At 47.0% G+C, this 17,097-nt stretch overlaps 1 protein-coding gene across 1 annotated transcript in view; it reads right to left on the bottom strand.

Moving 5' to 3' along the window:
- Positions 1-9,427: 9,427 nt before the first annotated feature.
- Positions 9,428-17,097, bottom strand: part of SLC2A1 (solute carrier family 2 (facilitated glucose transporter), member 1) — a 29,555-nt gene continuing 21,885 nt past the window's right edge. The window contains exons 3-10 of the mRNA XM_008573144.1: positions 14,443-14,603; positions 14,038-14,278; positions 13,217-13,379; positions 12,937-13,124; positions 12,552-12,656; positions 11,974-12,075; positions 10,566-10,769; positions 9,428-10,189 (exon numbers count right to left, since the gene is read on the bottom strand). Of these exons, the coding sequence (XP_008571366.1) occupies positions 9,989-10,189; positions 10,566-10,769; positions 11,974-12,075; positions 12,552-12,656; positions 12,937-13,124; positions 13,217-13,379; positions 14,038-14,278; positions 14,443-14,603 (1,365 nt within the window). The 3' untranslated portion in view covers positions 9,428-9,988. The remainder of the gene's footprint in view (positions 10,190-10,565; positions 10,770-11,973; positions 12,076-12,551; positions 12,657-12,936; positions 13,125-13,216; positions 13,380-14,037; positions 14,279-14,442; positions 14,604-17,097) is intronic.

The following is a 17,097-nucleotide window of genomic DNA, read 5'->3' as shown; positions in this document are numbered from 1 at the left end:
CGGTCTGTATGTGGGATCCGAACCCTCGGCGGGAGCGCCACCGCGCTTCCCAAGCAGCGCATTGCAGCAGTGCGCCACCGGGCTGGCCAAGAAGAATTATATTTGACTTCTCCTCAGAAACCATGCAAGCAAGAAGAGAATGGAGTGAAATATTTAAAGTGTTGAGAGAGAAAAAAAAAAAAAAATCCAGCCCTAGAATTCTATACCCTGAAAAATTTCCTTCAAAAGTGATGAAGAAATAAAGACTTTCTCAGACAAACAAAAACTGAAGGAATTTGTTGCCAGTAGACCTGTCTTGCAAAAAATGTTAAAAGAAATTCTTCAGTGAGAAGAAAAATGATATAGGTCAGAAACTCCGATCTAATAAAGGAAGAGCAATAGAGAAGGAATAAGCGAAGGTAAAATTAAAAATAAGAATATTTTCTTATTCTTAATTGATATAACAGATAACACTTTTGTTCAAAATAATACCGATAATGTGTTCAGTTCTGTATGCTTATGTATATATATATATATATATATATATATGTTTATGTATGCTTATACTTAAGTGAAATAAATGACAGCGATGATAAAAGGGATGTGAGGAAAGAATTAGGAATACTATGTTATTATAAGGTACTTGCACTATGCATGAAGTGGTATAGATTTATTTGAAAGTGGACTTGAATTAGTTGTAAGTGTGTAATTCAGACACTAGGGCAACCACTAAAAAAATATAATAATAAAAAGGAGTAGCTGATATGCTAAGAAATGAGAGATAGTGGAACCATATAAAATGCACAGCTAAATCCACAAAAGGCAGAAAGAGAATGGAAGACAAAAGCAAGAACAAAGAATAAGGGCAACCAATAGAAAACAGTGACAAATATGGTAGATATGAATACAACTGTATCAATACTCACTACAGATGTCAATAGTCTAAATATACCAATTACAAGACAGACATTCTCAGAGTGGATCAAACAATAAGACCCCACTAAATGTTGTCTACAAGAAACCCATTTTAAATTCAAGACACATGTAGATTAAAGATAAATGGATGAAGAAAGATATACCATGCCACAAGAATCAAAAGAAAGTAGGAGTAGCTATACTGATTTCAGACAGAATAGACTTTAGAGCAAGCGAAATTATCAGAGACAAAGAGGGGCATTACATGATGATAAAGGGGTCAATACTCCAAGAAGACATAATAGTCCTTAATGTGTACATTCCTGACAACAGAACATCAAATATATCAGGCAAAAAGTGATAAAACTACAAGAAGAAATAAATGAATTCACTGTTATAGCCAATGACTTTAACACTTCTCTGTCAGAAATGCACATATCCAAATAGGCAGAAAATCAGTAAGGACACAGTTGAACTTAACAGCACCATCAATCAACTAGATATAACTGACGTCTACAAACTACTTCATCCAACAACAGTAGATTACACATTCTTCTTAAGCTCACAAGGAATATTCACCAATATATATCACATTCAGGGCTATAAAACACACCTTAACAAATTTAAAGAACAGAAATCATACAATGTCTGCCATCAGACCACAATGGAATTAGGCTATAAATCAATAACAAAAGATAGCTGGAAAATCCCCAAATACTTGGACATTAAACAACACACTTCTAAATAACACATGGGTCAAAGAAGTAGTATCAAGAGAAATTTTTAAATATTTTGAACTAAATGAAAATGAAAGTACAACTTATCAAAATTTGTGGGATGCAGTAAAAGCAATGTTTAGAGAGAAATTTATAGCATTAAAAGGGTATATTAGAAAAGAAGAAAGATCTAAAATCAATAATCTAAGCTTCTGATTTAGAAAATTAGAAAAAGGAAAGCAAGGGCTGGTCAGTTAGCTTAGTTGGTTAGAGCATGGTGCTGATAACACCAAGGTCAAGTGTTTGGCCAGCTGCCAAATAAATAAATAAAGGAAAAAGAAGAGCAAAGTAATCTAAAATAAGCTGAAGAAAAGAAATTATAAAAATTAGATTGAAGATCAACAAAACCAGAAGCTATTTCTTTGTAAAAATCAATAAAATCAATAAGCCTCTAGCCAGGCTAACTAAGTAAAAAAAGAGAAAAGACACAAATTGCTAATATAAAATATGAAGGAGGGACATCAATACAAATCCCATGGATGTTAAAAGAATAATAAATGAACATTATGTAAGTTTGTTTTTTTTTTTGGCTGCTGGCCAGTAGATGGATCTGAACCCTGGCCTTGGTGTTACAAGGCGGTGCTCTAACCAACTGAACTTACCAGCCACCAATAAATAAATATTATGAACAACTCTATGCCCACAAATTTGATAACCTAGATGAATTGAACAAATTCCTTGAAAGACACAATATGTTAAAACTCACACAAGAAGAAATAGATGATCTGAACAGGGCTATATCTATTAAAGAAATTAGATCAATAAATAAACTCCCAAACAGAAAGCAACAGGACCAGATGGGTTCACTGGTGAGTTCTACCAAACATTTAAGGAAGAAATTATACTAACGCCATACAATCTTTTCCAGAAGATAGAAGCAGAGGAAATACTTCCAACTTATTCTATGAGGCTAGCATTGCCCTACTACCCAAACCAAAAGAAGACATTATGAGAAAAGAAAATGACAGACCAATATGTCTCCTGAACACAGATGCAAAATTCCTCAAGAAAATATTAGCAATTGAACCCAATGATGTATAAAAAGAATTATACACCGTGAATAAATGGGATTTATCTCAGGTATGCAAGGCTGGGTCAACACTGGAAATCCAATTAATGTAATCCATCACATTAACAGCCTAAAAAGTGAAAAGTCACATGATCATATCAATGGATGCAGAAAAACTATTTGACAAAATCTAACATCTATTCATGATAAAAACTCTCAGTAAACTAAGAACAAAGGAAACTTCCTCAACTTGATAAAGGACGTCTATGAAAATCCTACAGCTAATAATATACTTAATGGTGACAACTTTGAAGCTTTATTACTAAGATCAGGAACAAGGCAAGTATGTCCCCTCTCACCACTTTTCTACATCATATTGTATATCCTAGCTTATGCAATAAGACAAGAAAAGGAAGTCAAAGTATACAGAGTGGGAAGTAAGAAATAAAAGTATCTTTGTTTGCAGATGATTTGATCATCTATGTAGAAAATCCTAAAGAATCAACAAAAAAACTCCTGGAACTGATAAGCCATTATAGCAAGGTTGCAGGACAGAATAGAAAGTTAAAACACAAAAATTTATCACTTTCTAATATACCAGCAATGAACAAGTGGAAATTGAAACTAAAACACATTATCATTTACATTAGCACCCCCAAAATGAAAATACTTAGGTATGAATCTAACAAAATATGTACAAGATTTCACATCTTGTGGATATGGATATCATGTCACTGTGGTATATTGTTGAATATATTCAGAAGAGTAATGTAACAGTTTTACTTTAAAATGACAATTTCACATATCAAAAATTAAATCCCCTGCAAATATTTGAATTTAGGATGAAAAATTTGTAATGTCAACCTAATATGTGAAAAGAGATACAGTTTTTCAAAATTCTTTAGGGGGTATGTGAGGAAAAGAGTTGGAAGATAACTACTCTAGGAAAAAGAGAGGTGAGTTATCTGTTTTGAGAAAGTGGAGGAAGGTGGAAAAACTGATGTCCTAGGTTTGGATCAATACCACTCTCCTCTTGTGCCTTAATTCAAAATCAAGCCCTCTGTCCATGAAGATCCTGAGGCACTGGAGGCCAATCCTTTAGGAAAAGAATGGGACAAAAACAGTAAGTCCAATAAGGAAAGAAATCCACTACCACTTAATAAATATCCTTAGGTCTTCTCCTCACCCAGTGCTTAATGCAAACATGTATACATGTATGAGATAACTTTTATAAGAGATTGAGATTCCCCCACTCGCTGATGGGTAAAGGACAGCCCGAGAATTTAAATGGAAAGGCTTTTACCAGCTGTGACTTCAAAGCATCAGCCAAAGCCTTTGATAAGCAAGGTAGGGGGTGGGGGGTGTGCAAACTGGTTGGAGTTACGGCCTACAACCTGAGCTGGGAACAAGGCCAAGGGACTCTGTTGTCTAAAATTCAATTTAGGTTATGTTGCTATAATTTAAATCCCTTCTCCCCCAAACTTTCCATAATGGGTTATGGGAACCTAAGAGTAGTATACCCAACTGCCTACTTAATGTCTTTACCTAAATGTCTAACAGGCATCAAACTCAACACATCCAAAACTAAACTCTTGACTCCAACTTCCTCAGTGCTCCCCTTCTCACTTAATAGCACTAGCATTCATCCAGTTAATCTGGCTATCCTTTATTTCTCTCTTTTTCCTCAAACCTCACAGCAAACCCCATCAGCAAATTCTGTTGGCTGAAACATCAAAATACATCCCCACTCTGACCACATCTACTTGCTGCTACTTACTACCTGAGGCAAGCCACCATCACCTCTCACCTGGACAACTGCAACTGCTTCGTGACTGGTCTTCCCACTTCCACTCTTGTTCTCCTACAGTTTAGAGCAGCCAGATGATCATTTAAAAGTGTAAATCAGATTGTGTCACCTCTCTAGCCAATATCCTCCAGTGGCTTCCCATCACCATTGAAGTAAAACCTAAAGTCCTCATGTGATCTATGAGGCCCTACATGATCTAGTGTCCTGCCACCTCTCTGACCTCATCTACATGTCACCCTGGTCCTATTGCCCTGGCCTCCTTGCTGGTCCTCCAACACAACAAACATGGTCCTGCCTTAGCAGCTATGAACTTGCTTAGAAGACTTTTCCGCCAGATATATGTATAATTTTCTTCCCTACTTCATTCAGGTCTGTATTCCGATATCACTCTCAGAGAAGCCTTCAAATTATCTCATCTAAGACCAACTCCCACCTTCACTGCCACCCTCACAATCCATCATCCTCTCTCCCCTTAGACTGCCTTCCCCCCCATAGCACAAATCACCATCTGACTTGTTATACATTTGTTGATTGCTTATAGAATGTAAGCTCCATGAAGGCAAGTCTCTGCTTTCTTACTGCTGTATCCCTAGCACCCAAGAGGTGCTCAGTAAGTGAACGAAGTGAAATTAAAGAAGAGATCTGAGTTCCATGACAGAGAACAGCTTATGCTGGGAACCCTGCACTAGGTGGTTTAGGGGATGCCAACTGTCAGAGCCAGAGATGACCTTAGGAATGGAAGAGATCCTTGGGAATTCACAGAAACTCGGGGGGTAAATACCAGACTTTTTGAAACACGTAGAATGGAGAAGATGGTGTAATCCAGCTGACACCTGAATTGCACACATGACCTTAGGAATGGAAGAGATCCTTGGGAATTCACAGAAACTCGGGGGGTAAATACCAGATTTTTTGAAACACGTAGAATGGAGAAGATGGTGTAATCCAGCTGACACCTGAATTGCACACATAGTCTTATTTCGTCTTAATATCACAACAGATGAGGAAACTGAAGATCAGAAAGTTAAAGTGACTTGTCCAAGATTATTCAGCTATGTAGCAGAGCAGCAACCTGAAATCAGTACTTTCTAACTCTAGAAACCATATTCTTTCCAAGACACTGCATAACTTAAGAGAAAGCTTGGCATACTAAGAGAAAGCTTGACAAAGAGTATGCGCTCAGTTAAGTAACAGTTAAAGGAATGAACAAATGTTTCATAAAGTGACAACTAATTTGGTGTTTTGAGATTAGACAACCTTATTGAGAGACCAAAGGCAGACCAGGAGAAAGAAGCTTAAACAAAAAGTTTTAGGATAAGACAGTTAAAGTAAGGAGCTGTCCAGGGAACACTGAGTACGTTAGTTTGGCTGGAGCTTAGGGGGCTGGAGGATATTGGGAGATAGGTCTGCAAGGGCCAGAATGTGGTTAAGGAATTTGGGCTTTATCATGAGACAAAGGGGAGCATTAAGGCAAATGTGGTCAGAAGGCCACATTTGGTCAGAAGTGTTTTAGGAAGGCCATTTGTGATGCCAGGGACAAGGTTACCAGACGGATTTGCTGTATTAGTCCCAGCCAAGGGTTACCTCCGGTGCAATCTCTTTGAACCCCTGAGGTTGAAACCGGCCCTGACCTAAATGTTCACACAACAGCCACTAGTTGGCAGCAGTGTGCCGGTGAATGGATGAGCCCAGGAGCCCAACTAGCAGCTTCCCCCAGTCTCTCACTCCTTGGGCTGTGATGGGGTATGACTACCTGGCGAAAAAAAAAAAAAAAAAAAAAAAAAAAGAAACAATAATAGAATGAGAAAGGGGTCATTTTAAAGTGTAGTTTTGACAAGAGATAATGAATATTCTGCTCCGCCAGCAGTTGCCTCTCCAGTCTGGTGGAAGGACAGTCAATTCTTGCACTTTGATGGAGGAAACAGCAAGACGCCATGGCGTCTAGCAGGGGAGCCTGGTCCAGGATTCCAGGGAGAGGATTTTTTTTTTTTTTTTTTGGTGGCTGGCTGGTACAGGGATCGAATCCTGGACCTTAGTGTTTGGGAGCGGAGATTTTGAGCATAAGATTTCAGATAAAGTATCTCACAAAACTGTGAATTTAACTAAGCACTGGTGGGAGCAGTAGGGGCCTGGGGAGCACCTCCGTCTCCTATTTACCCCTTTTCGTCAAAAACCATAGAGCTCACCTTATGCGCAATAGGCATCCAGATGAGCTACCTTAAGGACGCCTGGAGATGGACAAGTCACCGACTCTCCCTCCCGGAGTGAACTGCACCTCCCAGAAGGCGGGCGTTTGCCTAATATCTAGTAGCGGGCGCCTGGCAGCGCCGCGGCTCTGATAGGTGTTTACATAGCTTAGCCCCGCCTCCCGACGAAAGGACGCCGAAACGCGCCGGTGCTCCACGGTTATTCCGGGCTTGGGCGCCGCTGTGAGTCCTGGGGACGATGGGCGGTCACCCTCCGCAGTGGCCGGTCGGACCCTGGCTCCAAACCTTCTACGTTCGGGGTGGATTGCGGCCCCTAGAGAAAGAGTCAGGGGACCGGAAGCTGTACCCGCCGGGACGTTCTGGGCCACCGCTGGGGGCGGGCCGGCTCCCTGCGCCTGCGCGACACTTCAATTGGGGGCGATGGCGGCACTCTGAGACGTGGACGCAGACTCACCTCTGGAGGGAGCTGCGTCTGGGTTCTCCGGCCTTGTGAGACCCGGGCCTGGACCCCCGGGGCGGGGCGGGGTCGGGGCGCTGCCTGGCCCAGCTGGCCTTCGGGGCCCTCTGCGCGCCGTCTGCTTTGCCATCCATACGTTCCGGCGCTGGCGCGCTGCGCTCCCCATCTCCTCCCCACCGCGGCTGTTTCCTTTCCCGTCCAGTGGGGACAGCCACTAAGTAGCGCCGTAGGCTTAGGAGCCCCGAGTGCACCCCTGGCAGCCTGGGTCCCTGACTCTCCCCTCCTCGCACCGTCCCTCCGGCCCCCACCCCTTCACCTCGTCCGTGAAGCTTGCTAACTCCTTTCAACAGAAGCCTTTTGGGAACACATTATAATGCTTCCTCTCACCTGGCACCAGGCTCAGGCAGGGGACATCCCATCTCAACCTCGTTCCTCATCTGTGAGATGTCTTTGTATCTAATGATAATACACATAGACACTTCCATTTACTTAGTACCTGTTTTCCGTTCTCACCCACTCCTTAAAACCCCTCTTCCTGCGAGATTGTAAAAGCCGTGCCTGTGTGCAGTTATGAAGGCAAATTTCCCCCAGATTTTTGTCATCCGAGCCTCTAGAGACAAATATCCTTGGTGCTTTATTTCATCAGTTATTTTCTAGTGCCTGCTGTGTGCCATGCGCTGTATTGAATACTGCTGAGGACCCGGATGAGCCAAATCTGTTCGCCATGAAATTCAGACTAGCGGTAGAAATTTGGACTTGTGATAAAGAGTAGAAGAGTACAGCGCCACCGGAAAGGAGCAGAGGAAGTGCTCTTGAAATTCAGGGGCGAAGGAGGAGGGTCAGAAGTCTTTAGAGGAGGCAGTAGCATATAAACTGGAACCAGGGGGCAATTCCAAATGAAATGGATACAAGGCAGCGTGATAGCTCACGGGGCCCATACAAAGAACATGGTTCCTTTCGGGGGTCCGGGTTGGGGTAGGGGCTGTATAGTTTGTTAAAAGCAGAGGTTTTAGCATATTTGCTGTGAGACATCAGGCATATAACTTCTTCAAGCCTGTCAAGTGAAGATAAGACCTACTTCACATTCGAGGTCATTCATATCAAGGTTGGCACACTCATAGCTATCATTTTTTTTAACTATCAAATATTATGTCATGGAAATGCCTTGAATGCCAAGAATTCAGATTTTCTCTGGCTTATAGGGATCATACAGATTTTTGAGCAATAGAGGGCATTAATCAGAGGTTCTTAGAAGGGACTGGATCCTAAGTCAAAAAGTCTAAAGCCACTGCAGCGGTTGCAACTCCACTTCCTTCTCTCTCATGCCCATCCAAACCTCCCTACCCTCAATCCACAAGCATTTGAAAACCATGTATGTAACAACCAGCCATTTATATCTGTCTAGCTAAGTTACAGAAGGAGTGAGGTGGTATATTTACAAGTTGATTTCTCCAGATATACTATAACTTAGTGTCTGTATTTAATATTGACAACCAAAAAAAAATATATAAATATCTTCCATCTATACACAGCAGGGCAGGAGTATCCATGTCTTCTTGAGCAGTGAGTTCTTAGCCTCCCATGGGCCCTCCTCTCACGGTGATCGTCTGGCTCTCAGTGCAAAGGAGACTAGAACTTGGCGGCCCGTCTGGCCCTTCTCTCCTCCCTGCACTCCAGTGCTCCCAACTGGTCTCAGGCAAGGAAAGATTAATTTGAGTGGTTGGGTAGGAAAAGATGGGAAAGGCTGAATCCTAATGCAGGCCAACCCCTAGGGCAAGGATGCGAAGTATGCATAAAGCAAATGTAATTCACAGGGCCTGGTTTTCCAAAGCCTTGCAGTTTCAAATATTGACCTTGCAAAGGACAGGAAATTTTCCCCAGGATACAGTCTCTGTTGTAAGATAAAGAATTGTAACACAGCAAGGTTGCTGGCTCAAAGACAAAGGTTACTGATTAATATGTAAAGATACTAGGAAGTTGCTGTAAGAAAATGTTTGCTAAAATCAAGCTTTTGTTAGTGGATCGACTTAATTGCATTATAGAATGTTACCTTGCTTTTCTTACTGAATGTTACCAGCTTCTATTGTTAAACTTGTTAAGTTGTACTTAGCAAAAACCCCACCTATGTTCTCTTCCTGGAACTTCCTGGTCTGGAAAATAAATGTGGGAAGAGAACCCCAATTTGTGGTTAATTTCCCAAATGGAAGGAATGCCTCACTGTTGAGGGTTCTGGGAGATTAACCCCTTTTTGGGGCTTCTCACTGCTCAGAAGAGATGGGCTTTGAGTAATCTTTGGCGGCTCCGTCACCCAGGGGAAAAGGGGTGACAAATCCGTGGGAGGCAAAGCAACACAGGGAGATCCAGGCCTGCAGAAGGGGGTGGCCACAGCCACCTCCTGGGGTAGAAGCCTCGTAGTTCGTAGTTCAATTAGTGTGTCCTTGGTCATAGGTCCAGCCTTTCAGATTAGCTGGCAAAGAAGGCAAGTGTCTGGACAGGGCTTGATCCCCACTCTTAGGCACTGAGCCATTGGGGTGAAGCTTGGGGTATGAGTACAGGAGACTCTGGCTGATAAAAAAATAATAACAAAATCAGTAATAAAAAAAATTATAAAACCTGTTGCTTGTCTGAATAGATTTGAGCAACAGTCTTGCTTTTGTTAAAATCTTGGAGCCATTATAAGTCCTGAATATTCTTCTAGACATCATTGCTGGCTGAAGAAAGGAGCCCAAGCCCGGCTCAGCTGAGATATGTCAGTTTGGAAGTGTCATGCAGCTGCCTGTGCTCCCAAGATACCCTTGGGGCTGCTGGAAGCAGGCCGGGCTGGTGGTGTGGGGCGCCTCACACTTGGGAATCAGCCCCCAGTGGGTTGAACAGCTCATCGGGTGTCTTGTCACTTTGACTGGCTCCCCCCTGCCGGAAGCCAGAAGCAATTTCATCGAAGGTCCGGCCTTTAGTCTCGGGAACTTTAAAGTAGGTGAAGATGAAGAACAGAACCAGGAGCACAGTGAAGATGATGAAGACGTAGGGACCACACAGTTGCTGAAAGACAGACAGATACACTTGGTTGGAGTCATGACCCTACATCCTGGCTGGAGGACTTTGGATAAGCCACTTTATCTCTGTGCCTTTGATCTGGAAAAGGGAATACCCACCTACCACCGAGGGATGCTATAATGATTAAATGAGACTGTGTTTGCATCTGGCACATAACAGGCTCCAAGAGCACCATTCAAAGCTAGGCAAAAAACCCTGGAGTTGAGGTCAATGTTCTCAGCCAGGTGACCTGGGTTTCCGAAACCCAATTTCCTCCTCAGCATGATTCCTAAAGAGAATGCTGAGAGAGCACTTTGCACAGCACTATGGGGTCATGCATGCAAACCAGAAATAGTGAGTATAGCAAAAATGGGGTTCTTACCTCCACATACTGGAAGCACATGCCCACTATGAAATTTGAGGTCCAGTTAGAGAAGCCAGCAACAGCAGTGGCAGCTGGGCGAGGACCCTGGCTGAAGAGTTCAGCCACGATGAACCATGGGATGGGGCCAGGGCCCACTTCAAAAAAGGCCACAAAGCCAAATATGGCCACAATGCTCAGATAGGACATCCAAGGCAGCTGCTCCTGTTGAGGGTGACACAGACAGGAAAGGTTAGACTCAGTTGTGATGGATCCTCAGAGGAAACTGACTGAAGCTGCAGAGGCAGTCCAGAGGCTAAGAGCTCAGGGCTGGAAGGCAGGAGGCCTGGGACTAATCCTGGATTTGCTTGTGCCCTAGGTACCCTGCATTGGGTTTCAGTTTCCTCATCTGGACAAAGTGATTTAAGTCCTGCAAGTGATTTAAGGTGGTTGCAAACCTGAGTCCATCCTCTGGGAGTGGTAATGTGGTGTGCATGCCAGAGGTGCTAAGAGGCCCCCCTCCCCCGGTCCCCTGGGTCTGGCTGCAGAGCAGTCAGCCTGCAGAAGGATGTAAAAGAACATTCCTAAGCGGGGATGAATTCATGTTATAAGGTTTGTAACGTGTGCAGCTCGTTACAAACTGGCATGTAGTAGGCAGTATGGTTCTACGTATAATCACTTTTCTTGAGGAGGCCACAGTAGAAAAGTTACAGACTTTAGTTTAGACCTCAGATCTGCCACTTATCACTTGCTGCATGCCTGACCTCATGTCAATCACTGTACTTTCCAAACCTAGGTTCAGCTTTAAAATGAGTGTAATGGTGCTTTCCTTGCCCAGAGGTTGGACAAATGAGTGTTCGTGTGTGTGAGTGCCTGGCACAGGGTTATCACAGTTGTTATAGTCACAGGCTTGGGGCCAGCAGACTTGAAGTGGATTCCTGGCTTCATCCTTTATCTGACATGTTGCTATTGCTAACCTCACTGGGAGGTTTCCTCACCCAGGAATAGAAATAATAACTGAATTACACCTCTAAGTTGTGAGAAGTGGGTGAGACAAGGCATGTTTCTGCACCTCTATGGGGAAGACGGTAATACTTTCTAAGGTTGTCGTGAAGATGAACCGAGGCTGTAGGTGAAGGCTTTGAAAAGTTTAATATTGGGCAAGGCAATTCCCTGGGGAGATGAGAACTTGGGGTCTTGGGACAGAAAGCAGGGAGGAGCAAGTTCAAAACAGATGTCAGTGGGATGGAAGGAGACGACCTCAGGAGCCAGAAGGTCAGACCCAAGCCCAGGGGGGCAGAACCAGGGAAAGTATAACCCCACCTGGGCTTCCAGGCTGGGGTTGAGACAAGAATTTGGGATCTGAAGCCTAGGTAAGCTTCCCACCCCTTCACCCCCTGCACCTCACCCTCCAGAATGTGAAACTCACCAGCAGTGCCAGCGCGATGGTCATGAGTACGGCACAGCCCGCCATGCCAGCCAGGCCTATGAGGTGCAGGGTCCGACGGCCGGCTCGCTCCACCACAAACAGCTGTGGACAAATAGAGCATCAAAGCCAACCCTGCTTGGTGCCCTTTGGAACCCACCCACCCAGAGGTTAGCCCCGTCAGCTGGGAAAGCTACATGGCACTGCAAAGACCAGTGGGGAAGACAGTACCACCTCCTCCCTGGGGCTTGGCTTGGGGGCCAAATTGGCGAGGAGGGGCAGAGAGCTGGATCCAGAGCCAGATAGCAGTATAGGAGTGAGAGGTGGCCCTGGCGAGGCAGCCAGCTGAGCATCCTGGCTGTGACCTTGGGTGAGCCATTTGCCATTTTACTTCTCTGAGCACCCGTGTCAGCTGTGTGAAGTGAGTAACAAGCCTCCCAAGTTGTTGAGGATGAAATAAGATAGCACTCATGCAGCATGTGACAAATGCCTGGCTCTGAGTGAATGCTGCAATTATGTCATGAGGCCCCAAGGCCCTGAGCTGGACCTTGGCTGTTGACTGACAGCAAGCAAAGACTCACCGAAATGACAGTGAAGGCCGTGTTGAAGATGCCGGAGCCAATGGTGGCATACACAGGCTGCTCTACCCCTGCCTTCTCGAAGATGCTCGTAGAGTAATAGAAGACCTGCCAGACAGAGAAATCGTTGAGGCTCAGCTGGGTGCTTTGTCCTTCCCCTGCCTCTGAACCAGTGTGTGTGGGACACAGAGTGAGTCATGAATAAGGGGGACAAATATGCCTCAGGCAGATGGACACTGTGCACCAGTAACCTTATGGGTTTTGGTTCTAAAGGGAAGCTACTCCTTTGGCAGAGGCTTATTTGTTGTTTTATGTTGGGATTTGTACACAGTACACACTTGACCACAGGCTTTGGCTGGGGCCACAGGAAAGGGTTGGGGACACTCACAGCATTAATGCCCGACAGCTGCTGGGACAGTTGCAGCACCACGGCAATGAGGAGGGGCTGGCGATAGGTGGTTGAACGGAACAGCTCCAGGATGGTGACCTTCTTCTCCCGCATCATCTGCCGACTCTCCTCCTTCATCTCCTGCAGGTCCTGGGTCACATCGGCTGTCCCACGCAGCTTCTTCAGCACTGGGGGGACCAGAAGGAAGGTGCGGGGGTCTCAAATTGGGCAGGAGGCCAGGGTTCAGGGAGTGGGGAGGAGGGCAGGGCCCTGCCCGTACCACTCTTGGCCCGGTTCTCCTCGTTGCGGTTGATGAGCAGGAAGCGGGGGCTCTCGGGGCAGAAGGGCAGCAGGATGCTCTGCAGCAGGGCTGGGATGAAGATGATGCTCAGCAGCAGGGGCCACAGCTCTGCATTGCCCATGATGGAGTCCAGGCCAAACACCTGGTGGGAGCAGGGTCTGTGAGCGCCCTGTCCCAGCCCCAACACCCACCCCCATCCTACCACGGTGGCCTTCCCTGCTTTGTGTCCACTGCTGCTGCTCTGGAGGCTCTGCCACTAGCATGAGGCTTGACCTCTCTGAACCTCAGTTTCCTCATCTGTAATGTGAGGTAAGTAGGATATACCTCCTAACACTACTACTACAGGACAAATGACAAGGCTACAAATGTATCCGGCACAGAGGATGAGGGCTGCTACTGTGCTGCAGGAGGACTTTGGGGACAGGGCAGGGGAAGCCTTCAGAGACAGGATATGGTGTGAGTAAAGGCATAAAGGCCTGGGGGCAGGAGTGAGCCCGGCATGTTGAGGGAACAGTGGGGCCCCTGTGGTTAGATGCCCAGAAGAAAGGAAGACACGGCTGAGCGGCTGGGATGAGAAGGGTCGGGTCATCTTGCTCTTCTGCTGGGGGAGCCCTCGGGAGGACTGTGAGTGGTGGCATGTTCTCTGGGACCTGAGTACCATGAGGCTGTCCTTTGTAGGGCTGTGGAAGGCTGAGTGGACATCTAATCAGAGAAGCTCCACCCTGCTGGACACCAACCCAAGAGCCATTGAAGCTGTGGGAGGGGGCAGGTTGGGGCACACAGACCCAGCCTCGGCTTACCTGGGCAATGAGAATGCCGATGACGATGCCCAACTGGTGCAGCGTGCCTAGGGCCCCACGAAGGGATGTGGGCGACACCTCCCCCACATACATGGGCACGAAGCCTGTGGTCAGGCCACAGTACACACCGATGATGAAGCGGCCCAAGATCAGCATCTCAAAGGACTTGCCCAGTTTCGAGAAGCCCATGAGTACAGCGGACACGAAGGCCAGCAGGTTTATCATCAGCATCGAATTCCGCCTGGGCAGGGGGAGGTGTCACAGGTCAGGTGGGTCCCTGGACCCCTTCAGACCCCCAGGAGCTAGATCATTCTTTGATAATACTCCAGAACAGGCAGGAAGTCTGCCCCACCTCCCACTCCCCTCTGGGACTCCCTGGGCAAGGCCAGCACCCCTCCCACTCACCGTCCAAAGCGATTAACAAAAAGACCCACAGAGAAGGAGCCAATCATGCCCCCGACGGAGAAGATGGCCACTGAGAGCGACCAGAGTGTGGTGAGTGTGGTGGGCACGATGTGCTCCCCATAGCGGTGGATCCATGTCTGGTTGTAGAACTCCTCGATTACCTGCAGGAGAAGGAACAGCCCAGGTAGGCAAGCCATGGCCAGGACCCAGTTTCCCTTTTCTCTTTGCACCCCTCTCTAGGGGCTAGTGAGCCATGGAGAGAGAGAGAGCCTAAGGCCACAAACTCGCTGCTTGTTCTTGAGCCAAGTCCTTCCCTTTTTGTGGGCCTCAGTTTCCCCAGGTGAGAAACAAGAAGTTGGGCTCCATCTCTGAGAGCCTCGCCAGCTCTCACACTTCCCCAAGGTGTGGATTCCAGTGCTCTGTAGTTTCACAGGCTCGCCATGATTTGCTGGGGACAGTGGCAAATGACCAATGGTGGAAGTCCAGGCACAGAGAAGAGAGATGTGCAGAGAGAAAACACTCCTTCCCACTTGCCCCTTTTCTCTTCTCCTCCCCATCCATGCCCTTAGGCCCCAGCTCCTGCAACCAGGGCCCTGTCCCCAAACCCCTGCTGGGGAGGAAGCGGGATGGACGGGTTCTGCTATTCTAGACCCTTCCCACTTGCCCCTTTTCTCTTCTCCTCCCCATCCATGCCCTTAGGCCCCAGCTCCTGCCACCAGGGCCCTGTCCCCAAACCCCTGCTGGGGAGGAAGCGGGATGGACGGGTTCTGCTATTCTAGACGCCCTGTGGGAAGTGCAGACGCGCTGACTCTGCACTGGGCCTGACATGACGAGCTCACACACCCTCCAGACATGCTCACAACACTCACACTGCCCCTTTCTATCCCCCAGGCCCAGCTCCCTTGCAGCTGGCCTGGCAATGTCACCTGGAAGGACCTATGGCCTCCTCCCCTCATCCAGGTGCCCAGCTGGGAGGTATGGGGAAAGGCTACAGACAAGGAAGCAGTTCCAGGAACTAGAGACACCTGTCCTCGTACAGGCCTGCCTACTAGCCCTGCCCCCAGCCTGGGGAGGACCTGGCCAGATCCCAGGTATGTGGCAGGCGGGCAGCACCGGTTCTGCCTGAGCACACTCACCGTACTCTCAGGCAACACAGACACACACCCAGTGCCATGGACTGGCCAGACCCACGCAGGCCCAAGTATCAACAAAGCTTCCTGTGCACACATACCATCACACACACACACACATTCGTGCTCATACAATCTGAATATTCCTGGCTTCCACCAGTCACGAACCTTCATGCCCCTCTTCCCTTCATCACTTGCAGCTCAAACTGAATTCCATGTAAGCTGGCCCATCCCGACACCCCACCCCCTGCTGCAAGTTCACGCAGGCAGCAGTATGCAGTCTCTTAGCCTCTGTCACCACTGCCCTTGGTCCTCCCTACCCCTCCCATGTCACAGGAGTCCGGCAAAAGAAGAGGCTGTCATCAGCTACACTTGTCAAAGGGGAAATGAAGGCCCACAGTCCCCGGAATGCCTACTGAGTATGCTGGGCCTGCCCCATGGTGCCTTCCTTCTAGTGGCCCTGGATCCTTGGCCTTAACCATCTTTATCCCTGCCCTGCTGCCACGACTTTTCCAAGTCTAGAGACATTGACAGAGGCCAGGCTCCAGGGGGTTGGGATAGGTTGACAGTGGAGAGGCAGCCCTAAGGATCTACTTGTCTGTTCCAGGGAAGTCAGACAGTACAGTATTTAGGAACCTGGGCTCTGAATCCGGACACACCCAAATTCAGATCCTAGTGGGCAAGTTATTTCATCTCTGAGTTTTAACTGCTGCATTTCTAAAATGGAGACTTTAGCAGTGCCTACTTCATAGTATTGCAAGGGAAGCAGTGAAACATACTTAAGAGAGCTTCTACAGTTCCTGGCACCATCACCCCTAAAATCATCCCACACACACTGGTACTGGTCCGAAGGCAGTGCAGACCACTGACAAAGTTGATCTAAGCCTTCTTCCCACAATTTGAAATCAAGGCTTCTGCCAGGTATCAATCCAACCTCCCTACCTACTCTCATCCTCCCTCCTATCCTGAATGCATTGGCCCCACCTTTGCTCTCCACACACCATTTCGCCACCCCTCCATGCCTTTGAGATGCTGTTACTCCTGCCTGGAGGGCTCACCTTGCCTTACCGCTGAAACCTTTTGAGATCCAGCTCAAAGGTTTCCCTGACTCCCAGGAGTCTGTCCTCCCTGAGGACAGGGACCTGAGCTGATTCACACTAGGGCCTGTCCCAGAGTCAGTGCCAGGGAGACCTGGTGAGTGAATGGTAGGGGAATCAGTGAATAAAGGGTCTTAGGCTCTCCTCCTAGAAACGCTCCATTTTGCTGGGGGCAGAGAGAAGGCAGATTTTAACAAAACACGAAGTGCTTGTGTTCTTCAAGGGACAAAACCAACCCCAGAGGAGGACTGGCTGAGAATGGTAATGCCCCATTTATCAGGTTCTGCAGAGAACAAGCTATTCTGGCTGGATAAGGGAACTGTCCAGATAAATGATGCTCACCCCTCTGAGGGCCCAAACTTTCCTGACCCATCACTGGGGTGGAAGTCTTTCTCCTTCTTGTCACTCTCACTTTGCTGGCCTGAGCA

This window comes from Galeopterus variegatus, unplaced genomic scaffold, assembly GCF_000696425.1.
Source record: "Galeopterus variegatus unplaced genomic scaffold, G_variegatus-3.0.2 Scaffold882, whole genome shotgun sequence".
In the NCBI taxonomy this organism is placed as follows: domain Eukaryota; kingdom Metazoa; phylum Chordata; class Mammalia; order Dermoptera; family Cynocephalidae; genus Galeopterus; species Galeopterus variegatus.
This window is presented reverse-complemented; position numbering and strand designations above follow the sequence as displayed.